At 66.8% G+C, this 23,447-nt stretch overlaps 4 protein-coding genes across 12 annotated transcripts; 1 reads left to right on the plus strand and 3 right to left on the minus strand.

The window, feature by feature from the left end:
• Positions 1–41: 41 nt before the first annotated feature.
• Positions 42–3,040, minus strand: SSR4 (signal sequence receptor subunit 4). The gene is made up of 6 exons (XM_068924167.1): positions 2,424–3,040; positions 1,837–1,955; positions 1,653–1,727; positions 1,458–1,547; positions 1,270–1,335; positions 42–472 (listed from the first exon to the last, which is right to left on the minus strand). Exons 1-6 carry the CDS (start codon positions 2,476–2,478, stop codon positions 368–370), a joined length of 510 nt encoding a protein of 169 aa, XP_068780268.1. The 5' UTR covers positions 2,479–3,040; the 3' UTR covers positions 42–367.
• A 30-nt stretch (positions 3,041–3,070) lies between these two features.
• IDH3G (isocitrate dehydrogenase (NAD(+)) 3 non-catalytic subunit gamma) lies at positions 3,071–8,574 on the plus strand. Of its 4 annotated transcripts, none has more exons than XM_068924162.1 (12): positions 3,071–3,314; positions 4,148–4,207; positions 4,906–5,003; positions 5,106–5,218; positions 5,317–5,377; positions 5,818–5,950; positions 6,391–6,524; positions 6,918–7,020; positions 7,183–7,329; positions 7,785–7,879; positions 8,182–8,242; positions 8,346–8,574. In XM_068924162.1, the coding sequence occupies exons 1-12, from the start codon at positions 3,252–3,254 to the stop codon at positions 8,424–8,426; spliced, it is 1,149 nt and encodes a 382-aa protein (XP_068780263.1). In that variant the 5' UTR covers positions 3,071–3,251; the 3' UTR covers positions 8,427–8,574. The 4 variants fall into 4 exon arrangements, with proteins under 4 accessions (XP_068780263.1, XP_068780266.1, XP_068780264.1 ...); XM_068924163.1 differs by having other exon boundaries at positions 3,077–3,314; positions 4,148–4,189; XM_068924165.1 differs by lacking the exon at positions 7,183–7,329.
• On the minus strand, positions 8,567–15,356 carry SRPK3 (SRSF protein kinase 3). Of its 5 annotated transcripts, none has more exons than XM_068924157.1 (16): positions 15,289–15,356; positions 14,736–14,793; positions 14,087–14,205; positions 13,743–13,851; positions 13,562–13,649; positions 13,352–13,439; positions 13,077–13,183; positions 12,137–12,296; positions 11,979–12,004; positions 11,551–11,686; positions 10,591–10,815; positions 10,114–10,211; positions 9,521–9,628; positions 9,166–9,235; positions 8,990–9,082; positions 8,567–8,794 (listed from the first exon to the last, which is right to left on the minus strand). In XM_068924157.1, exons 1-16 carry the CDS (start codon positions 15,353–15,355, stop codon positions 8,610–8,612), a joined length of 1,737 nt encoding a protein of 578 aa, XP_068780258.1. In that variant the 5' UTR covers position 15,356; the 3' UTR covers positions 8,567–8,609. The 5 variants fall into 5 exon arrangements, with proteins under 5 accessions (XP_068780258.1, XP_068780259.1, XP_068780260.1 ...); XM_068924158.1 differs by having other exon boundaries at positions 14,736–14,787; positions 15,289–15,340; XM_068924159.1 differs by lacking the exon at positions 11,979–12,004 and having other exon boundaries at positions 12,168–12,296; positions 15,289–15,339.
• Positions 15,357–15,744: 388 nt separating this feature from the next.
• OTUD5 (OTU deubiquitinase 5) lies at positions 15,745–23,350 on the minus strand. 2 transcript variants are annotated; one of them, XM_068924065.1, is made up of 9 exons: positions 22,835–23,350; positions 21,727–21,820; positions 21,358–21,422; positions 20,826–20,982; positions 20,556–20,704; positions 19,800–19,985; positions 19,128–19,338; positions 18,471–18,584; positions 15,745–17,602 (listed from the first exon to the last, which is right to left on the minus strand). In XM_068924065.1, the coding sequence occupies exons 1-9, from the start codon at positions 23,333–23,335 to the stop codon at positions 17,484–17,486; spliced, it is 1,596 nt and encodes a 531-aa protein (XP_068780166.1). In that variant the 5' UTR covers positions 23,336–23,350; the 3' UTR covers positions 15,745–17,483. The 2 variants fall into 2 exon arrangements, with proteins under 2 accessions (XP_068780166.1, XP_068780167.1); XM_068924066.1 differs by having other exon boundaries at positions 21,727–21,817; positions 22,835–23,064.
• Positions 23,351–23,447: the final 97 nt, after the last annotated feature.

Genomic DNA, 23,447 nt, shown 5'->3' on the forward strand with positions numbered 1-23,447 from the left:
CCCCCTCCTCCCCACCAAAAATACACACGGATAGAGCCAAATCAGGGTCCCCAAGAGCTTTATTGGGGTATAAGGGGGTGCAGGGAGGAGGGGAGAGATTTGGGGGGCCCTTTGGGACCCTCAAATTGGGCTTTGGGGACCCCTCCAATACCTGACTGTAGGGACACCCCCATTTTGGGGTCTCCAGCCCCAAAACGTCCCCATTTAAGGAACTCCCAATAATGTCCCCCTCCAGGGGGTGATGGTTTCAGGGAGCTCCTCGCTGCCCCTGGCATGAAGGTGGTAGTTTCAGGGGGCCCCTGACCAGGTGCCAGTTTCAGGAGTCCCCTTGCTGTCCCAGCAGGGCAGTAGCAGTTTCAGGGGGCCCCTAGGCCTGGATGCTGCTCTTGGTGCTGAAGGCAAGGTAATAAACCACAAGGCCAACGGCAGCCGCCACCACCTCCGTCGACACCCAGGGCCCGTTCCAGGCACCCTGCACCGAGTGTGGGGGGGTGTGTCACAGGGGCACCTGAAAACCTCTATAACCCCCCAGCACCCCAAAATACCCTTTATGCCCCAAGGCCCCCCTCGAGACTCCAGGTCCCCCGGCCCCACCTTGAGATATGGGGACCCTCCCCAGGAGTCTAGGGACATCCTAAAACCCCGGGGACACCCCTAAATCCTCCCAAGACCTCCAAAGCAGCCCAAAATCTGCCACTGAGACAGAAAAAAGCCCCAAACGCCCCCAAAACATTATCCAGAACACCCCCAGATTCTCTAAGGTCCTCTCCAACTCCCAAATATGTCCAGTTTCCCCCCAAATCCCAGTCTCCCCCACCTAGAGAGTCCCCCCATGCTCCCAGTGAGTCCCTCAGTCCCCCTAATTCCCCCCCACACCCACCCCATACCCCAAAACTGGGATCCCCCCCCAAACCGGCACCTCACAATCTCCCTAAAAAGCCCTAAACAGAGATCTTAAAACACTCTCAAACTCCCCAGAAAGCCCTCAACCCCCCCCAGACCAGAGACCCCCTCAGGGGTCTCCCAAATTGCCCCAGAGCCCCCAAATCTGCCGTCCCCCCTGGGGGGGCAGTCAGACCCCTCAAGACCCCCCAAATCCCCCAATCTGGAGTCCCAACCCCCCCAGACCCTGAGACCTCCCCAGGAGCCCCCCAATCCCTTCCAAGAGCTCCCCAAACCCCCTAACCCCTAAAATTGGAGCCCCCCCCCAGGCCCTGAGACCTCCAGGGGTCCCCCAAACCCCCTCTGGGCCCCCTAACGCCCCCTCACCCGATGGTCCACATTGACTGTGAAGAGGGGCCTGATGCGGGACACGTCCTCGTTATTGCGCTGAGCCTAAAGAGCAGGAAAAAGTGGGAGAAAGGTTCAAAACTGGGCTGGGGAGGCCCTTGGGGACCCAGGCGCCCAGGTCCTACCCCTCCTTCACAAAAGGGACCCAGGCGTCCGGGCTGGCCCACCTTGCGCAAGGCGCTGTATGACTCCTCATCGAAGAACTTCACCTCGTAGGTGCCCGACTGGGCGTTGCGATGCTCCAGGCTCCAGGACACCTGCAAGGAAGGGACCCAGGTGTCCGGGCGCTGATCCGCGTCACCCCCCCAGAGAGGGGACCCAGGCATCCGGGCTGTGGGGAGGTGGGGACCCAGGTGGCTCACCTGGTAGCGCCCCACGTCCTGGCCCCGGGTGACGGGGAACTGCTTCCCATTGACGTCGGCGTAGAGAGCCACGTTCTGCAGGGAGACGGCAGCTGTGAGCGTCCTCCTCCTTGCGGAAGAGGGACCCAGGCGTCCTGGTATCCCCCCGTCCCCTCGCTCCTGGGAGCCCAAGCGTCCGGCTCACCTGGGCACCGTTCTTGCAGGCCAGTGAGATCTCCACCACGAAGACGCTCTCGGAGGAGATGACGGCGTCCGACGTGGTGTAGTACGAGGGCACGATGGTGGGCTCGGGGCAGGGCTCGCCTGCGGCCGCAGCCCCCCACCATGAGGACCCAGGCGTCCAGGGACCCCTCGGGGGACCCAGGCATCTGCGGACCTCCCAACCCCCCACGCAGTGCCCTGTCCCCAATCATCTAGGGACACCCCACATCCCCCGGGGGACCAAGGCGTCCTAGGACCCCCTCAGGCCCTACAGATTCCCCCCTCCCATTCCCAGTGGACCCAGGTGTCTGGGAACCCCCCAACCCACTGCCCTGAGGGGACCCAGGCGCCCGAGAAGCCACCTCAGCCCCTCCCCCAGCCTCACTGCCCCAAGGGACCCAGGCGCCCAGGGTCCCCTCACAGACACCCGCCCCCCCAGGGGACCCAGGAGTCCGGGTGCCCCCACTTCGCCCCTCCCCCCTCCCACTCCGCCTCCAAGGGGCCCCGGCGTCCGGGAACCGCCTCCCTCATCCCGCCCCCAAGGGGCTCCGGCGTCCGGGAAGCTCGTACCCGCCGCGCCGAGCGATGCCACCAACAACCCCACCAGCAGCCCCAAAGCCGCCATGATTCTACCGGCTACAGCGCGCCCCCGCCGTAAACGCCCCGCCTCGTGGCCAATCAGCGCCGCGCGGCCCCGCTCCGCGGCCAATCAGCCTCTGCGGCCGCGGGGGGGGGGACGCGGACCGCCGCGCTCCCCGTGCCCAATCAGAAGCGGGGATCCACCTTGCGGGCGCCCTCCTCCCTCGCAACGTGGCCTAGCGGCGGAGAGCCGGGGGGGTGTGGCCTAGCGGCGCGCGTGCGCCTTGGGGCGTCGAGCCCAACAAAATGGCCGCCGCGACTTATCTACCGCGTAAGGGCGCTAGAAAGGGCGCGGCCGCACCGCGGCGCATGCGCGCAACGCCCTCCTCGAGGCACGCTGTGACGTTCCAATGGCAACCGCGTTGGGAGACATTGTGGATCATTTTCACCCGTTTGCGTTTTTTTTCCAGTCCCCAAGCAGGTGGCTGAAGCGCCGTCGCTGGAGCGGAGAGGCTCTGCGCATGCGCGGTGCCGGCCCGGCTCCCGCCACAATGTTCCCCGGGACAAAATGTCGGAGGGCGCCGCCTTTCCCGTGCGCCCCCTGGGGCGACGGTCGCGCGGCGCCGCCCTGCGCATGCGCGGCCGCCGCACCTCCGAGGCACAAAATGGCCGCCGCGACTTCTGTGGCGCCGCTGACGTCACGAGGAAAGGCACCAGGAAGAGGGCCGAAATCTCGCGAGATCTCGTGGATCCCCTTCAAGCCGGGCTGGCGGCGCTGAAGGCTCGCGAGATCTGCGCGGCAGCCATCTCGGAGCAGCCATGGCAGCAGCGCTGAAGGCAACGCGGCCGCTGTGGAGACCGGCCGTGCTGGCGCCGCGCCCGGTGAGCGGCGGGGCCGGGGCTGGGCCTGCGCGAGGCTCCCCGCCCTTACCGGGCACCGACAGGCCCCGGCGGCCGGGCCCCGGTGGGGGGGAATGCTGCTTTTTGATTGGCCGGCGCGGCGGCGGGTGGGTGGGGCGAAGGCGTGGCGCCGTGTTCTGATTGGAAGAGGCGCCGCGCCTGGGCGGGACGAGCGCTGAGGTAGCTCGGGCAATGTTTGGCCAGCGGGGTGGAGCCACCCGACCTTGCGAACGGTGATTGGCTGAACACCGTAGACTGGGCGGGACAGGGCAGGGCTTTCTTGCTGATATTGGCTGATATTTCTGGGGGAGGCGGGCCTGTGTGCCAGAGCCCTGCGCTGATTGGGGGGCAGGGCGGGAGGGGCGTGGCTTGCTTCTCTAGCCCCCACTCTCGCTAGGCGGTGGTAGCTGCAGTTGGCAGCTCTGATTGGTTGGCGCTCCCAGTGGGGGCGGAGACCAGGCCGAGTCTATGGCTGTGATTGGTCTGTGCTGCTGTCATCTCTGCAGCCCCCCACCCCCCCGGCCTTTTGATTGACAGGCAGGATTCAGGGTCTCACCCTCCCCTTCCCGAGGAGGGGGAGACAAGGTTTTTGGGGGGGGGGGGGCTACTCAATCCCAGAATCCTCTGGGGCACCAGAGTAGACCAAATTGGGGTGGGGGGAGACCAAGCCCCCCCCTTTGGGGACTCAGGTGTCTGGGTGACCCCCCCCCTGACCCCACCCCACCCCTTTAGGGACCCAGGCTCCTCCCCCCCCCCACCTCGTTGCCCTGAGGGACCCAGGCGTCCGGCTCTGACCATTCCCTTCTCTCCCACAGGCCTGGCTTTCCCACGATGCTGAGCGGCGGCACCTTCCGACTGTAAGTCCCCCCATTTTGGTGGAGGGGGGGAGTTGGTTTCCCCCCCCCCCTCAAATGTCCTGGGGTCCTCTAGCACCTGGAGGAGGGAGGAGAGGGGCGATGGGGTGACCCCCCCCCAGAGTAGGGGGGAACGGGGGTCCCCAACCCCCTCTTGTGTCCCCTTTTAGGGGGGGGCTGAGGGGGTGGTTTGGACCCCCTTCGGCCTCTTCATTGGGGCTGGAGGATATTCAGGGCTGGGAGGGGACCAGTCACCCTATTTTGGGGAGCCTCATTTGTGATTGAGCAATACTGGGGGGGGGGATTGGAGCCCCCCACCCCCCCATTCCCCCCAGTAGTCTCCTGACGGGACATACTCGAATACTTGGGGGGTTGGTCTCCATGCTAGGATGGCTTATATTGTTCCTGCTGTCCAGATTTTGGAGGGCTGGGGGTGGGTTCTGGGAGGGCCCCTTCCCTGTCCCCCACCTCCTTTGCCACCACCATGACTAACCGCCCCCCCCGTTTCTCCCCCGCACCGCGGCCGCCCGCCCCCGCAGCAGCCCAGCATCGTGAGTATGGCCAAATGCGGGGGGCCCTGGGGTGGGGTGGGGGGGGCCAAAATCCTGTGGGGAAGGGGGTGGGGCTGGGCTCTCCGGGGTGGGGGGGAGGAAAGCTGGGGGGGGGGAATCAGAGTGGGACCCAGACACCTGGGTCCTCACCTTGGCCTCTCCCCGCAGCCACCCCCTGCCAAGTACGGGGGCCGCCACACGGTGACGCTGATCCCCGGCGACGGCATCGGCCCCGAGCTCATGATGCACGTGAAGGAGGTCTTCAGGTGGGTGCCCCTCCCTCCCCTGCTAGGGGAGGGGGCCCAGGCGTCCAGGTGGGTGCAGCGAGGGGGACCCAGGCGTCCGAGCTTTCCCTTTCCCGCCCCTAGGCATGCCTGCGTGCCCGTGGACTTCGAGGAGGTGCGGGTGAGCGCCGAGGCGCCCGAGGACGACGTGCACAATGCCATCATGGCCATCCGCCGCAACGGTGTTGCCCTCAAGGGTGAGCACAGGGATGGGACCCCGCCAAAACTGGAGATTCCCCCCCCCCCCAAAAAAAAAGGGGACCCCCCCCTTTGACCCTGCTTTTTCCCTTCCCAGGGAACATTGAGACTAACCACAACCTCCCGCCCAGCCACAAGTCGCGCAACAACCTCATCCGGTGAGAGCGGGACTGGGAGGGGGGCAACTGGGAGCCACAGAGGGGCTGGGGTGGGGGGAACTGGGGGTACTGGGAGGATTGGGGTACCAAGGGAACCTGGGGGCAATTTGAGGGCTGGGGACTGGGCGCTCTTGATGGTTCCTGGGTGCGTGTGGGGAACTGGAGGTGCTAGGAAGGGGAACTGGGAGCTCTGGAGGGGGCCTGGGTGGGAGGGGGAACTGGGAGGTGTGGAAGACCCTGGCAGGGGTGAACTGGGAGCTGACAAGGGGCAACTGGGAAGCCTTAGTGGTGACCAGCAGCTACAGCGCATCCCGGGAGATGATGGGAGCCAGGCTAGAGCAAACTGGGAGCTGTGGGATGTGCAAGGGGAGGGGGCGGAGCCTGACAGGCTGGGGCAGAGGGGGTGGAGCCTGACTGGGCACGGCCGGGGAGGGGGGCAGGACCAGCCTGGACCTCTACGCCAACGTGATCCACTGCCGGAGCCTGCCCGGGGTGGAGACCCGCCACCGCGACATCGACATCCTCATCGTGCGCGAGAACACGGAGGGCGAGTACAGCAGCCTGGAGCACGAGGTGGGCCACGCCCCCCGTGTCTGGCCACGCCCCCCGTGTCTGGCCACGCCCCCCGTGTCTGGCCACGCCCCTGACCCACCTCCCACCCCTTCCAAAACGGCTGTTTCCCAGCCGAACTCACTGTTATTGCCTGGGTGACCTCCCTGGCCATGCCCCCATGGGTGGCCACGCCCCCCGACCCGGCCACGCCCCCCATTCCCAGTTGACTCCTGGCCTGGCTCGCTGCTCTTCCCTGGGGGAACCTCCCTCACCCCACCTCCAGGGCTTAGTCACGCCCCCCAAGTGTGGCCCCACCCCCTCGGGCCTGGCCCGCCCCCAGGTGCCACCTGCAGTCTCCCTGCCCTGTGCTAACGCTGCCCCCTCTCTCCCGCCTGTCCCTGCCCCCCCCCGTGTCCATCCCGTGTTCCCCCGCCCCGTCTCGTGCCCACGGGTCCCCGCAGAGCGTGGCGGGGGTGGTGGAGAGCCTGAAGATCATCACGGCGGGCCGGTCCCGCCGCATCGCCCACTACGCCTTCCGCCTGGCCCGTGCTGCTGCCCGCCGCCGCGTCACCGCTGTCCACAAGGCCAACATCATGTGCGCCCGGATGCCGGGGCCCCGCTGCGCAAGGGGGGCGGGGGGGGGAGGTGCCTGGACCCCTGGGTCCCTAGCAGGGGGGAGGGGTGACACCTGGGTCCCCAGGGAGGTGAATGGGTGTGCCCAAATGCCTGGGCCCCTCAGGGGGGATGGGAGACACCTGGGTCCCTAGGGGGATGCCTGGGTCCCCTGGGGGGGACAAACACGTGGGTCCCCAGATGCCTGGGTCTCTCCAGGGTGCGGAATGGGGGAACCCTGGCCCCTGGGAGAGTGTTTGTGGGGGGGGTGCCCGGATGCCTGGGTCCTCCCCGGGGCAGGGGATGCCCAGGTCCCTGGGCAGGGGGAAGGGTGTCTGGATACCTGGGCCCCGGTGCTAACCCCCCCCCCCCACAGGAAGCTGGGGGACGGACTGTTCCTGCAGTGCTGCCAGGAAGTGGCTGCCGAGTACCCCGAGATCGACTTCCGCAGCATGATCGTTGACAACACCACCATGCAGGTGGGGCCCCGGCGGCCGGGGGCACCCAGGCGTCCGGGATACTCCAGCTCCCAACTCCTGCTTCCCTCCCTGGGCTCCCAGTCCTCCCCAGTGCCCCCCCAGGACCCCTCCCCATACCCCCAGTGCTCCCAGTCCCCCCAGAGCACTCTCCCGCCCCCCCAGCTGGTGTCACGGCCGCAACAGTTCGACGTGATGGTGATGCCCAACCTCTACGGCAACATTGTGAACAACGTCTGCGCCGGGCTGGTGGGCGGCCCTGGCCTGGTGCCTGGCGCCAACTACGGCCATGACTACGCCGTCTTCGAGACCGTGGGTGCTGGGGGGGGTCCCCAGGGTGCTGAGAGGCTGCTAAGAGGGGCTGGGGGGTGGTTAGAAGGTCCCAGCAGTGTTGCAGGGGTGCTAAGGGGGAGTTGGGGGGGGGATTTGAGGGTTGCTAGGGGGCTGGGGGGGGATTGAGGGTCCCCAGGGTGCTGGGGGGGTTCCAGGGTGCTGCTAAGGGGGATTTGGGGGTTTTAGAGGATCCCTAAAGTGCTGGGGGGCTGCTAAGAGGGATTGGGGCGGGTGAGAGGGTCCCTGAGGTGCTGCTGAGGGGGATGGGGGGGGTTGAGGGTCCCTGAGGTGCTGCTGAGGGGGATGGGGGGGGGTTGAGGGTCCCTGAGCTGCTGCTGAGGGGGATGGGGGGGTTGAGGGTCCCTGAGGTGCTGCTGAGGGGGACAGGGGGATTGAGGGTCCCTGGGGTGCCCAGCGCTGTCCCACCCCTACAGGCAACGAGGAACACGGGCAAGAGCATCGCCAACCGCAACATCGCCAACCCCACCGCCGCCCTGCTGGCCGCCTGCATGATGCTCGACCACCTCCGGTGGGGGCGGGGCCAGACCCCGTGGGGCGGGGACATGACCTGGGGGGGCTGCACCTGGGGGCTACAACCCCAGGGAGAGGGTGGGGGTGGGGCCTAGCCCTGGGGGTGGAGCTATGTCAGGGCAGGGCTTACCCAGGGGTGGGGCTTACTGCCTGGGTGGGGCAAGGTTTGAGGGAGGGCGTGGGGTCAGCACCCAGGGCAGGGCTTCAGGGAGGGGGTGGGCTGTACATGGGCGTGGCCACAAGACTGGGGCGTGGCCACAAGACTGGGGCGTGGCCTCCCTGTAACCCCCCCCCCCCCAGGCTGCACAGCTACGCCTCCACCATCCGCCAGGCCGTGCTCGCCTCATTGGATGACCCCAAGGTAAGCCCCACCTCCTCCCCCTGCATGAGGCTGGCCCCTCCCTGATGGAGGGGCATGGCTTCAGCTGACCCCACCCCCGAGCCGGTTGCTCCACCCCCCGCAGACACACACACCCGACATCGGCGGCCAGGGAACAACCTCGGGGGCCGTCCAGAGCATCCTCACGCACCTCCCCCGTGCTTAGGCCACCCGGACGCCTGGGCCCCGCTGCTGTGGGGGCGTGGCCAGACGCCTGGGTCCCTCCTGGATTTGCTGCTGCTTCGGGGTTCCCCCCCCAATAAAGCGCCGCCCGCCCGGATGCCCGGGTCCCTCGGCAGACGGGGGCAGTGCCACACGTTTATTCACAAGCAGAGGGATGGGGGTGGGGCTAGGGGCGGAGCCAGGGGTGGCGCAGACATTGGGCGGCGGTGGCGCGGCGGGCGGGCTCGTAGGCCAGCATCGGCCGGAGGAAGCGGGCGAAGGCGGCGGCGGCGCCCCGCGGCCACTCGTACTTCTCCTGCAGGACGGCCCGGAGCCCCCAGGGCCGCAGGCTCCGGATGTGCCGCAGCTCCCCTGCGTGCATCCAGGGGCGGGGCTTAGCCGGGCCCCACCCACAAGCCCCAGTCCCGCCCACAGCTAGCCCCACCCACCCTACCTCACCCCACCCAGCCACCTCGGGCCTTTCCTCGGCTCCTTAGCCCCGCCCCTCCACCTAGCCCCGCCCCAGGGCTGTATCCCCACCCCCAGCTCCGTAGCCCCGCCTCTCACCTCGGCGGTTGAAGAACTCACGGGAGTAGCGCCCCCCCAGGGCCACGTGCCGTGGGATCTCCCCCAGCAGCTCGATCACGTGGGCGATGTGATCTGCCAGGGGTGGGGACTGCTCAGGGCCCCGCCCCCTGCCAGGCCCCGCCCTGATGCCCCACCCCCTCACAAGCCCCACCTACCTTCATCGCGGCTGTAGTCCTCCCCCGAGTGGGGCTCAAAGAGGTAGTCGCCCGTGGCCAGCTCGAAGGCCTGGGGAAGATGGGGGGGGTGATGTGGGGCAGGGGGCGGGGCTACAAAACCCTGGGGGGGGGGGAGGTTATGGGGCACCATAGGGGAGGTCAGGGTGCCGGGGGGCTGTTATTGGGCGCTGCGGGGGGGCAGGCTGTGGGTTAGATCGTGGGGCAGCCCCTACTGCCGCCGTGTAGGCAGCGCTCCAGACATGGACGGGGACAGTGAGGAGGGGTTTTGGGGGCCAGGGGTGGGTTTGGGGCACCGCGGGTCGTGCCGTGGGTCATGCCGTGGGGCAGGCCCTACCATGCAGGCGGTGCTCCAGATGTCGGCGGGGGGCCCGTAGCCGGCCCCCAGCAGCACCTCCAGGGCCCGGTACTGCCGCGTCTGGATGTCCTCCGTGAAGTGCCGGTGCTGCCGGGGCCGTCAGCGCTGCCTCCAAAACCCCCCAAATCGCCCCCAAACCACCCCCTGGGGCACCCAGTCACCCAGGGGGGGGGCCAAAACCCACCCAACCCACCCCAAAACCACTCCCAGTGCCCCAACAGGCTGCAACCCCCCCAAAATACCCCAAAGCACTCCCAAACTGCCTCCCAGGCACTCCCCAGTCACCCAGGGGGCCACAAATGGCCCCAAATCACCCCAAAATTGTACTCAAGGAACCCCTGGGACCCCTCTACCTCTCAGCCCTGCCCAGCACCCCCAGCCCCTCCCAGTGGCCCTCCAGCACCCCCAGTCCCTCCTAGTCACCCCCAGCCCTCCTAGCCCCCCAAGTCCCTCCCAGTGGCCCCCCAGTCCCTCCCAGTCACCCCCAGCCCTTCCCAGCAGCCCCCCCAGTCACCCCCAGCCCTTCCCAGCAGCCCCCCAGCCCCCCCAGTCCCTCCCAGTGGCCCACTCACCACCCAGCAGCCATTGCCCAGGTCGGCGATCTTCACACGGAGCCGGGGGGCGCAGCGAGGGTCCAGGGGGTTCACCAGCCCCTCAGGCACCCCCAGCCCTGGGGGGGGGGGGGCGTCATGACCTGCGGGACCCCCCAACCCCCCCGGCGACCCTCAACACCCCTCTCCCCCACTGAGGCCCCCAGAGTGCCCCTTAGACCCCCACCCACCCACCAGACATCCTTATTGCCCTCTAAAAGCCCCTGTTGCCCCCCAGGCCCCTTCCAATCCCCCAGTAACCCCTCCAATGCCCCCCCAGCCCCCCAATGACCCCCAGGGCCCCCACCAGACCCCTAGTTCCCCCTCCAGCCTCCCAATGGCCCCCCAACCCCCAATTCCTCCCTTCAGCAACCCCTTAATGCCCTCCAGCACCCCCTAATGACCCTGAGGTGCCCCCCAGACCCCAAAAGACCCCCAATTTTTCCTGTTGCTTCTTACCCAGGGGGACGGGGGGCCCCCCAGAGCACCCCGACACCAGAGAGCCCGAGGTGGGGGTGAGCAGGGAGTCGGAGGCCGAGGGGGAGCCGGGGTGACAGGGGGGGGCCCCCCCCGAGGCGGAGGACGCCCCAGAGAGGCCGTCACTGGAGCCGCAGGGCTGCAGCGTGTGCACCCCCGAGGAGGAGGCGCCGCTGGGGGGGCTGCCCCCCACCTCAGGGTCCGCCTCTGCAGCAGGGGGGTCGTCAGGCACCCCCAAACCACCCCAGCCCTCCAAAACCATCTCCTGGGGGTCAAATTCCCCAGGGATCCCTCCTGCCCCCAGTGACCCCCAAAACCAGCCCCAGGGACATCCAAAACCACCCGAGATCCCCATAACCCGCCAGGACCCCTATAAGCCCCCCCAGACCCTGTCTGGGACACCCAAAACCAGCCCCAGGGGCTCCCAAATCCCTCCAAGACCTCCAAAACCACTCTCAGAGACCCCAAAAAGCCCCGTAACATCCTCTAGCCACCCCCAACCACCTGGGACCCCTATAACCACCCCCACGGACCCCAAAACACCCCATGACACCCCATAGCCACCCCAAAGGACACCCCAACCCAGGTAGGACCCTGAAAAACAGGACAAGAGACCCCCAAAAAAACCTTCCAGGACACCTAAAACCACCCCCAGGAACCAAAAAAAAAGCCCATAACACCCCATAGCCACCCCCAAGGCCCTCCCCATCTACCTGGGACCCCCAAACCAGCCACAAAGGCCCCCAAACCCCTCCAGGATCCCTAAAACCACCCCCTGGGGAATCCTTAAACTCTCCAGGTCTCCCCCAAACTCAACCCTGAGAGCCCCAAACCACATAAGGAGTCCTTAATCCACCCCAAAATCCACCCAAGGGACCCCAAAACCACCCCAGGGACCCCTAAACCCACCCCCGTGGGTCACAGAACCCCCCCAGGACTAACCAGAACCATTGGGGGGCCCTGGGGGCAGCTCTGTCTCCTCGAGGCACTGCAGGTCCCGGAGGCGCTGGGCCAGGAGGCGGCTCTGCCGACGCTGCCGGCGCCGCTGTCGGCGCCGCTGGGCCCGCGACAGCTGCTCCTGCGGCACCACACAGCTCGCACGAGGGGAGCCCCGCTCGCACACAGCCGGCACAAAGCCAGGCGCTCGCACAGGGACAGCATGCGCTCGGGGGCACAGCTTTGCACGAGGGGGCTCGCACGCCGTCCCCAGCCTCACACGAGGGTCCGGCTCACACGAGGGAGCTCGTACCAGACACACAGCATGCATGCGGGCCTGGCACAGGGACATGGCTTGCGGGCAAGGGGGCACACGCGTGTGGGAGGAGCCGTGCAGGGGCACACGGGGGGAATCACACGCCTGCGACACTCACAGGGCCGTCCTGGGGTGCGGAGCTCACTGGCGGGGGGCAGAGAGGGAGGGATGAGGCAGCACCCAGACAAGGCACCCAGGCGTCCGGGCCCTCCCCGCCTCCTTTCAGCCTGCTCCCTCAAGGGCCCAGGCATCCGGTGCCCCTCCCTCCACCGTTACCTGCACTTTGGGGGGGCCCCCCGCCCCGTACCCAGTGTGCCGCCTCGGCCGCCAGGCGCCGCACGAAGGGGTCCCCCACCCGCAGCAGCACGTTCTCAGGCTTGATGTCGGTGTGGATGATCTTGCACTTGCTGTGGAGGTAGTCCAGGCCCTCCAGCACCTGGCGGGGCACCCCCAAGCTCAGAGGGGGCCCCCGAAACTGAGGAGGAGGGCCTTACAGCACCCCAATGCCCTTCAGCACCTCCTACGTGGGGGTAAAGGGGGTCCAAGGGCAGAAAAATGGGGAGTTGACTGTCTGGGGGGAGTTAGGGGTGCCCTGAGATATTGGGGTTCCTGGCAGGACAATGGGGAGTCTGGGGGAGGTGGGGGGGTCCAGGGGGGATTTGGGGGGCACTAGGGGGATATTTGACAACCCACAGGGATATGGAAGGTCCATGAGAGAATATTGGGGGACCTGGGAGGGATTTGGGGAGCTTTAAGGAGGACTTGTGGGGTCCCAGGTGGGTATTTGGTATCCCACAGGGAGGATATGGGGTATCCAGGGGGGATTTGGGGGAGAGGTCTTGGGGGATGTAGGAAGAGCCAGGGAGGATTTGGGGGCTCTAGGGAGAATATTTGGAGTCCCATAAGGATACTGGGGGGCCCTTTGGGGGGATATAGTGGGTCCAGAAGGGTTTTGAGTGAGTCTGGGGGGGATTCAGGGCCTTCCATGGGGATACGGAGGGATCCAGAGGGGATTTGAGGGGCTCCTGGTAGGGGGTGGAGGGGCAGAGGAGGGATTTGGGGGACTCTAAGGAGGATATTTGGGGTTTCACGGGGATATAGGGGTGTCTCAGGCAGGATAGTGGTGACCCCAGAGGTTGTCGGGACTCCCTGGGGATGGCAAGGGGACCCCGAGGGGTTTGGGGGCCCCCTGGGGATGTGGGGGCCACCCCTTCACCTGGCGCACGATGCTCTTGACACAGGGCAGGGGCAGCCCCTGGTAGTTGGACTTGATGATCCAGCGCAGCAGCTGGTGGCCCAGCACCTCCAGCACCATGCACACATCTGGGCAGTCAAGGAGCACTGGGACACCTGGGTCCTTGGGGAGGGGGGCAGGGCGGGGCCCAGGTGCCTGGGTCCTCGGGGGGTGCGGGGAGAGTGAGGCCCGGGCACTCAGGTTTCCAGATTGGGGGTGGGGGTGAACTTGGACGCCTGGGTCCCTGGAAAGGATACGGACGCCATTGACCCCTGATATCTTGAAGTCGTCGATGAGCTGCACGATGTTCTCCCGCTTGGGGTCGCTGGGGTCCGAGTCACGGACCTGGGGGGCGGGGAAGGTGGTTAGGGGGAGCCCTGGTGGGATTTGCGGGGGGATGACCATGGGTTTTGGGGGGTCTCAAGGAGGCTTGAGGGGGAGACTATGGGTTTTGGACGGCAACTCACACATTTGAGGAGTTTGATCTCGTCCAGGGCTGTCTCGGTGTAGTGAGGGGCACTTTTCACCACCTTCAACGCCACAAAGCGCTTCTGCCTGCAGGGAGAGAGGACCCAGGAGTTCAGCTTCTGCCTGTGCCCCCATGATCCTCTCTTCTTCTCGGGGGGACCCAGGTGTCCGGGCACTCACCGGATGTCCCAGCACAGCCAGACGGTGGAGAAGTGGCCCCAGCCCAGCTTGCGCACGACATGGTAGCGCCCATTGAAGAGGTCCCCGATCCTCACAGGGTAATACCCGCCTGCAGAGGGGGGACACAACAGAGCGGGGGGCAGTCCAGGGACCTGGGTGTCCAGGCACACTCCCCTACTCCACCCCCTGCCCCCCGGGGGACCCAGATGTTCAGGCTCCACCCCACATACCCCCTTACCCAGGGGACCGAGCAGCCTGGGGACCCTGTCCCACTCCCTCAGTGCTATCTGTTGCCCCCCACCTTGCCCGCTGCAGACCCAGGCACCCGGGCCTCCTGCCCCCACCTTTGCAGTAGTCACGGGGATCTTCCTGCTCCCCCTCATCCGAGCCCAGGAGTCCCCCCAGCAGTGGGGGAAGGGGAGGGGGGGTCTCTGGCGATGCATCCTCAGGGGGGCTGGGGGTCCTGGCAGGGGGAGGAAGAGCCAGGATGGGGACCCAGGTGTCTGGGCTCCCCACACCCCCGAGAGCCAGGGGACCCAGGCATCCAGGATGCCCCCATCCTGGGGGGACCCAGGCATTCGGGATGCCCCTGCACCATATACCTGGTCCTCTCAGGGGTCTCCTCCATATCAGGGGGGGAGCTTTAAGGGTGGTCCCAAGGGGGGGGTCTGGTCCCAGGAGAGTGTCAGGAGGCCACAGAGGCCCCCCAAACCAGCTGGGGGGGTGAGGCACAAGGCATGCTGGGATATCACCCCCCCAAAATAGAAATGACTTCACAGCCTCGGGCACTGCGGGGTTAAAAATAGCTCTGACGTGGGGGAGGGGCTGCTCCAGGAATCCCCCTAGGGAAGGGGGGGGCTCTGTTTGTCCCCCCCTCAGGGAAGAGGGACACCCCACCACCCCAGGTCTACCCCACTCCTCCCCTCCCCCAAAGGGTTTTGGGGGGCTCTGGGGGAGTCAGGACCCCTGTGACACTGCTTGGACCCCACTCACCCCGGGGCTGGTTTCCATTTCTTCTCCTTTTTGCGTCTCTTTTTCCTCCTACCTATGTCTTTGGGGGGGGTCCCCAGGGGTCATTAGGGCCCCCCTCAGGGACCCCAAGTCCCTCTCAGACCCCACAGCCCATGACCCTGACTGCTTTGTGACCCCCCCCCCAAGGACTTCCTCAGACTTTTCCCCTGCCCCGACAACCCCCTCAGAACCCCCCTCATCCCGAAACCACCCTTTCCCCCCCGGGACCCTCCACTTTCCCCTCAGAACCACCCCCCCGGACCCCCTATGCTCCCTCCCGCTCCGAAACCCACCACTTTTACCTCAGAAAGCCTCCAGGACCCCCAACTTCCCCTCAGAAACTCCCCTGGGACCCCCTATGCCCCCTTCCGCCCCGACCCCTCCCCACATTTTCCTCAGAGACCCGTCGGGACCCCCCAGTTTCCCCTCAAAAAAAAAACCCTAAAACGGCCCCCCTCCCCCCCCGTCCCGAACCCTCCCACTTTTTCCTCAGAAACCCCCCGGGTTCCCCTCAGAAACCCCCCTCCCCCCTCACCCGTCGGCCTCGCGCCCGCCGCCGCCCCCCCGCGCAGCTCCATGCCGCCCGCGCGCGCTCGGCGCATGCGCCGCAACCCCCCCCCCGAGCCGGGGGCAGGACAGCTGCGGCCCCTCCCGCCAATGGGGAGCCACGCCTCCCGGCGCGGCCCCGCCCCCTTCGCCATGGAGACGCGTCGGCGCCGCTCCTCCTCCCCTCCCCCCCGCCCTGTCGCGACGGCCCCGGGTCTCCCACGGGCCTGGTAGCGCCCCCGCCCCCTATCGCGATAGTCGGGACCCCACTATCACTTCACACCCCCATATCGTGACAGCCTCAACCCTTACGAGCCTCCCCACCACCCCACTACCCCTCTGCATCCCCGTATCGCTATAGACCCGGCCCCCCCACCCCAATACTCCCTCCCACCCCCATATCGCGATAGACCCGGGCACCCTGAAGGCAGACGCGGCGCACGAAGCAGTCGTTTATTAATTAATGGGCGCAAATGAAGCTCCCCCCACCCCCGGTAGCCGGGGGCTGGGCCCCCCCCCCCCGTTCATTAAAAGTTGGGGAAAAAAACCCTTCTCAGCCCCAAACCAGCATGGCGGGAGGTTTATAGACCCGAAAAAGTGGAAATCCCGAGTGCCTAAACGCGCCCAAATTGGCCCCGGGTCCGGGACTGAGGCGGAGGCGCGGTAAGGGCGGTGAAACGCTGCAAAAAGAGGCAGTTTTGGGCCACTGGGCCTTCGGCCCTGGCTCCCCCCGGCCCCTGACAGAGATGGACGGGGGGCACGCCAGCGACACACTAGCTCAAGGGAACACAACGGACACGCAGCGGCGCGCCAGGGCCGGTAACGGCACGTTAACGGGCACGTAACGGCGGCGACGCGGAGCTCGGCGAGCCGCTGCCGCTCGGAGCTGCCCCTGCGGCCCGCGGGGACGCCGACGGCCCCCCCGGGAGAGCTCCGCCGCTCGCTGGGCCCGGCCAGACCCGACCCCTCCCGCCGCCCCGGCCCCGGCCCCGGCCGGTCGCCGGGACGGCCCGCCGCGCCGCTCCCTTCCGCCGCGCCCGGAAATGACGTTGCAAAAGCCGCCTCCTCACTCTGGGGACAAAAAACTACAGCTCCCGGCAAGCCCCACGGCTACGTGACAAGTCGCCAGCGCCGATTCGCTCTGCCCATAGTGCCATCAGCCCGCGACGCGTCGCCACGGCAACCGCTAGGCGCTCCGAGGAAAAGGAGGGCTGGAACCAGCCCTGAAAGCTCTAAACCGGCCCAGGGTCCCCAAAACGGCCACAAAAGGGCTTTGTGCGCCCCAAAATGGCCCAAAGCCACTCAAGACATGTCTCACAGGGGCCTAGTGTACCCCTGACGACTTTAGCATCCCAAAAACAGCACTAGGCTCACCCCAAAAGGACTCAGGCCTCCCCAAAACAATCCTGGGCCCCCCCAAAATGAGGGCAGGGGTCCCCTAAAACTGCCTCAGCATCCCCAAAACAGCCTTGAGACCCCTAGAAAGGCCCAGAGTCCTCCAAAACAGCCCTTATCCCCCCAAAAAGGGGATGGGGCACCCTAAAACAGCCCTTCTCCCTCCTCCAAACACTGCCAGGCCCCAGCTGAGGGGTGGGGGAGCCCCCTAACCCCCCCCTCCTTAATTAAGAGATCGCCGGGCTGCTGGGTATTGGTTTAATAATGGGGTGTAGAGGGGGTGCTGGGGGGGCACCCCTCCCCCACCCCGGGGTGGGGGGGGGCTGCAAGAGGGTAACCCCCCACCCCTGGGTGGCCCCCAATTCCCCTCCTCCCCCCAGAAAGGGCAACCCCCCCCCCGGGTGGCCCCAAATTATCCCCCCACGGAAGGGCAACCCCCTCCCTCCCCCCCCACCTGGGAAAAAAGGGGGAGCCCCTCCAAAAACCAGAGCCCACCCCCTCCCCAAAACCCTCCCCTTTTTTTTGGGGGGGGGCAGCCTTTTTGCAGACCCCCCTCCCCACAAACAACAAAAAAAGACGATCTTTGTCCCGCGGCGTCCAGCGCTGTGGCCCCCCCACCCCTCCTCGGCCAGGAGGCGCCCCACAAAAACGGGGGTTCCCCCCCCAAATGCCAGCGGTGATTGGGTTTTTTTTGGGGGGGGGGTGTTGCGCCTAGAGGTCCCTTTGTCAGGTGGGTTTTTTCTTTCTTGGGGGGGGGGGGGGGGCGGCACGCAGTCCGGGGGTTCAATATCAACTCTTGTCGGTGGCGGGGTCTCTGTGGCGGGAGGTTTTCATGGCCTCCAGGTACTCCTGCTGCGACACGGCCAGCACCGACGCCAGGATCTCGTCGTCCTCCCAGTCGTTGAGGCCTGTGGAGCCCCCCCAAATATTTTGGGGGGGGGGGTCACAGCAGGGAGACGGGACCCCACAGAAAAGAAGGTGGTGGGGGAAAAGGAAGGGGAAAAAAAGGAGGTGGGAAAAAGGAGAAGAAATTAGGGGGGGAAAGGCCTCAAAAGCCCTCCCAAATTTAGGCCCCAAACCTGAACCCCCCCCGACACCTCCCCAAATTGAGATCCTGCAAAACTAGGACCCCTCCCAATCCTGAGACCCCCCCCCAAAGCCCACCAAATTGAGACCCTCCAAACTGGGACCTCCCCCATAGCTCACCAAATTGACCTCCCAAACTTGAGATTCCTGAAAACTCCTAAATTGAGACCCCCAACTACAGACACCCCCCCTCAAAACTGCAACATCTGAAACCCCCCAAATCGAGATCTCCAAACCTGAGACTCCTAAAAACCCTCTAATTAGGATCTGCAAATCTAAGACTCCCCCAAACCTGAAACGCAAATTAAGTTCCCAAGTAGGATCCCCCTGAAAACTGGGACCCCAAAACCCCCAAATCTGAAAGTCCTAAAATTGAAATCTCTGAAATCCCCTAAACTAAGACCCCCCCCCCAAATCTGAAACTTCCCAAATTGGGATCCCCAATTCAGCAACCCCCAAAACCTGAAATCCAAATTAAGACCCCAAGTTTGACCCCTCCCCACAACTGGGGGTGCTCATTTTACGAGGGTTTCTTGGAGGTCCCAAAACAGAAACGTCCCCAAATTGAGCCCCCCAAAACTGAGACCCTCCCCAAACTGAGGCCCCTAAAACCCCAATTAACATCCCCAAACTGGATGGGGGTCTCCGGACACCTGGGCTCAGCGTTTTGCGGGGGGGGGGGAGGCTCACCGAAGGCGGTGGGGGACATCTGCTGCATGATGGCGCGGCACTCCAGCGCGGGGTAGAGGGACACCAGGGGGGGGGTGGCACGGCCCCCGCCAGCCCCCAGCTGGCTGCTGGTCCCTGGGGGGCACCGGGGGGGTGTGGGGCAGCACCCAGAGCAATCCCTCTGCCCCATGGCACCCACCCTGTGGGCCCCAGCACCCGTAACACCCAATTTGGGATCCTCCCACTCACATACCTCCCAGTTTGGGACCCCCAGCACCCCGTATCTCCCAGTTTGGGTCCCCCCAGCATGACATAACTCCCAGTTTGGGACTCCCCACCCTCCCATAACTGCCACATTAGGACCTCCCAGCACCCATATCTCCCAGTTGGGGACTCCTCAACCCCCCAACCCCCCATAGCACCCAGTTTGGGACCCCCCAGCCCCCCATAACACCCAGTTTAGAACCCCCCAGCTCTCCATAACTCCCCAATTGGGACCCCCCCCCCAGACCCTCCAGCATGATATAACTCCCAGCTTGCGACCCCCCACCTGCTCCAGCCCCCTGTAACTCCCACCTTAGGACCCCCCAGGCCCCATATCACCCAGTTTAGGTCCCCCCCTCAGCCCCCATCTCTCCCCGTTCGGCCTCCCCCCAGCTGCCTGCTGGGGGCACCCACCTGGGGCGCAAGGCGAGGGGGGCTTGCCAGGCAGCGGGGCAGGGGTGGCGGGTGAGGGGGGCTTGGGCCCCCCCGGTGCCTCAGGGTGCAGCCCAGGGTGCTCCGGCGAGGGGGCGGCGCTGCGGGGCCTGGGCGAGCGGCCGCTCCAGTCGTCCAGGCCGCTGGCTGCTGCCGCCGTGGCCGAGCTGCACGTGGCGCTGGCCTTGCGGGGCTGCGACCGGGGCGGGGGGGGGGGGGGGGGAACAGCTCAGTGCCTCGGGGGACACGGGGATGGAGCCCAGCAGGGGGATAGAGGACAGGGACCCTGCTGGGATGGGGAGGAGGAGACCCCGGGGACAGGGACCCCATGAGAGGGGACAGCGAGGGGACAGGCACCCTCTTGGGGGGGGACAGACCTTGTTAGAGGGGACACAGGGGGATCCCTGGGGACAAGGACCCTGCTGGGGGGACACAGAGGGGAGAGGGACCCCACTAAGGGGGATGGGGGGGCATAGACCCTGTGGGAGGAGTGACACGGGGGGATGGGGTCCTCCTTGGGAAGGGCGGGGACCCTGTGGGGGTGACATAGGGGGACACAGACCCCCCTTGGGAAGGGCGGGGGCCCTGCAGGGGGTGACGCAGGGTGGCTGGGGGCCTGGCGGCGGAGAGGGGACGCGCGGGGGCCGCCCCCACCTGGCGGGCCTGCTTCTCCTGGTCGCGCAGCCACTGGAGGTAGGACTCACGGGCCACCTGCTCCTCGATGGCCTCGTTGGTGGCCTCCCAGTCGGTAGCCCGCTTCTTGTCCTCCAGCATCTGCTGCTCGATCCACGACTCCTCCGACGTCTTGATGGCGCTCTTCATCAGCGACTGCTCTGCCAGCTGGGGGCGGGGCCACGCTCGGGCACGCCCCCTCCGCCAGACCACGCCCCCGACCACCCCCCTACACACAGCCCCTGGGCTATGCCAGCCACCTGAGGGGGTGGGGCCAGAGTGGGCCACGCCCCATGTGCCAGGCCACGCCCCATGGACACAGCCTCCCCCCTGTACACACAGAGCTCTGGGTTATGCCTGCCAGGTGGGGGTGGGGCCAAGATAGGCCACGCCCCTTAGAGCAAGCCTTACCCTGTCACACCCCCAGCAGGCCACGCCCCCACCGTTAGAGCCTGACCCCCACCATGCACAGCCCATGGGAGTGGGGCTAGGTTGGTGCACACCCCCGCCTCAGGTAGCCCACGCCCCACAGACACCCTGAGGACCCCCAGGCCCACAGTGGCCCCATGGCCTCCTCAGGGACCCCCCCCCCAGCCCCATGGTGGCCTGAGGCATCTCCACAACCCCATGGTAGCCCATGGGATCCCCCAGCTCCATGGTGGCCCCAAGGACTCTCCCAGCCCCACGGTGGCCACCGGGACCCCCCTAACCCCACGGCGACCCCCTCCTGCAACTCACCCCCGGCTTGAAGGAAGGCAGCCCCAGCCCCACGCCGATGGTGGCCTTGTTGGGGTTCACCACGGAGTTGTAGTGGATGTTACGGTGGTAGCTCACCCGGATCGGTTCGTCCTCGTTGTGCTGGATCCCGTGGAAGGTGTTGATGGGCTCTGTGGGACCCCCACGTCAGCACCCCAGGGACCCCCACGGACACCGGGGACCTCACCACCACCCCGTGGACCCTGGTGTCCACATCCTGCTCCTCCACCACCCCATGGCCATATCACTCACCAGTGCCGTACTGGTAGACCTCCACGGGGCGGTTGTACATCTCGGCCATGGCCTGCATCTCAATGTGGTTGCCGTGGCAGGTGCTCTTGCGCTTGCGGTTGATGTAGGTGGTGAAGTCCTCCGTCACGTAGTTGGAAAAGTAGTCGGCGTTCTTCATCTGTGCGGGCCACCAGCGCTGGGCCACGCCACCACGGGGACTGCCACCGCCAGGACCCCCCCCAGAGGGGACAGAGGGGACACCAGGGTGGCAGGGGACAACTAGGGATGCCGAGGACCCCAGGGCAGCCCTGGGGACACTGGGGAGCACAGGGGGACCCTGGGGACATGAGGACAGCCCCAAGGTGGCACGGAACAACTGGGGGGACTGAGGGGACCCCAGGGGGACACAGTCTGGCAAGGGACACCAGGGAACACAGGGGGACCCCAGGGGGATCCAGCCTGGCAGAGGACATGGGGGACCCCAGTGGACACGTGGGAATGCCAGGGGGACAGGGCCTGGCAGGGGTGGGGACAGCAACACAGGGCCACTCACCAGGTAGTCCATACAGTGCTTGCGCACCACCTCGTGCATGTCCTGGTCTCCGTACACCTGGTCGGCTGCAGGTGGGGGACAGCGCGACAGCAACGGGGCGCGGGGTCAGTGCCTGCGCCCGGATGCCTGGGTCCCTGCCCCGGGCGCCTGGGGCGGGCGAACGTGCAGGGGAGGCAGCGCGGGATGGGCACAGGGTGTGACGCGAGGTGACACAGGAGAGATGCAGGACAGATGTGGGGTGACACAGGACGGCTGCAGGACGGCCGCGGGGTGACACAGGACGGCCACAGGGTGACACGGAACAGCATTGGGATGACTGTGGGGTGACACGGGATGGCAGTGGGGTGACACGGGACAGCGGTGGCTCACCCACGGCCCGGAAGAGGCAGGCGCCATCCTCCTTCATGCGCTTAATGATGAAGCCTTTCTTCTCGCGCAGTGCCTTCTCGAACCGGTGCTCCTGCTGGAGACAGAGCTGGGCTCAGCCGGGGCCCCAGCATCCGGGCAGGACCCCCCACCCCACCAGCAGCCTGCACCATGCCAGGGCACGCGGGACAGAGACCAGCCCCCACGGGACACAAGTAACACGAGGACGCATGTGACATGAGGCCACGTCCCTGCACAACACAACCCTGTACGTGCACATGCAACACAAGGACGCAACCCTGTGTGACATGAGGCCGCATCTAACAAGGCCTCACATGTGACATAAGGGCAAGGCCCTGCATGACATGAAGACACGCGCAACAGGGACATGCTTCTTCCACATCATGCAATGACACACGTGGCAGCAGCCCTCGACCAGACACACACACACACAACACGGCCAGGACACGGGTGACAGGCACACGTGACATAATGTACCCACCCTTGCACAGTCCCCTGTGGGACATGGTGACATGCATGTGACAGCGCCACCCTCCCTGCACAATGGGACGGCACATGCGTGACAGTGACCAGCCCCTGTGGGACGCAGGGACAGGCAGGGGGGCCCGGGGGCCCTCCTATGACAGACGGGACAGTGCCAGCACCCTGTGTCACATGCATGTAGAAGTGCCACCTCCCCGGGCCATACAGGGATGCATGTGGCACCCCCAGCTCCTGTGTCACACAGGGACACACACGGCAGCACAGACATGTGGTGGTGCCAGCCCCATGTGTCACACAGAAACACACATGACACTGTCAGCCCATACCACACACATGTGCCAGCATCAGGCCCCACATGTCCCACAGGGACATGTGCAACCCCCCAACCCATGACACCTGCGTGGCACCATCAGGCCCCACATGTCACATGGGGACACACATGACACCACCAGCCCGTGTCACACACGTGTGGCACCATCAGGCCCCACATGTCACACGGGGACTCGCGCGACCCCCCCAACTCCGCGCCACCCCCACGATGCAAGGGGGCAAAACCAGGCCAGCCGGTGCCCCCCAGTGTCCCCCGCGTCCCCCCCGGTGGCGGCACCTGCTCGGCCGTGGCCGGGTCCAGCTCCACCCGCGCCGCCTCGTACTCATCCTCGCTGTTGTAGCCGCCACCGCCGGCCTCATCCGGGCCGGGGCTGCCGCCGCCGCCGCTGGGCCCGGGCCCGGGCCCGGGGCCGCCGCGCCGCCGCCGCTTGCTGAGCCCGGGGCCGCCGCCCGCCGCCACCACGGCCGCCGCCATGACGCCGCGCGCCTCGGCCCCCTCCAGCCCCAGCAGCCCTCCGGGGCCGCCGTCGCCGCCGCCGTTCCCGGAGCCGGCGGCGGCGGCAGCGGGCGGCGGCGGCGGCGAGGCGCCGGCGGCCGCCCAGCCCCGCAGCGGCGGCGGCGGCGAGGCCCGAGGTCGGGGGCCGCCGCCGCCGCCGCCGCCCTCCGCGTTGGGACCGCCGCCGCCGCCGCTAGGCCCCGGCTCCGGGTGCGAATCGGGGCCGGCGTCCGGATCGGCGTCGGGGGCCGGGCACGGCTTCTTCTTGGGCAGGATCGTCATGGCGGCGGCCGCATGGACCCCCCCGGCGCCCCCCCGCCCGCCCCGTTACCGGCCGCCGCCGCCGCCCGGTGCAGGCCGCGGGGCGGCCGCGCGCTGCGCCGCCTCAGGGGCT

Source organism: Struthio camelus, chromosome 38, assembly GCF_040807025.1.
Source record: "Struthio camelus isolate bStrCam1 chromosome 38, bStrCam1.hap1, whole genome shotgun sequence".
Classification (NCBI taxonomy): Eukaryota; Metazoa; Chordata; class Aves; order Struthioniformes; family Struthionidae; genus Struthio; species Struthio camelus.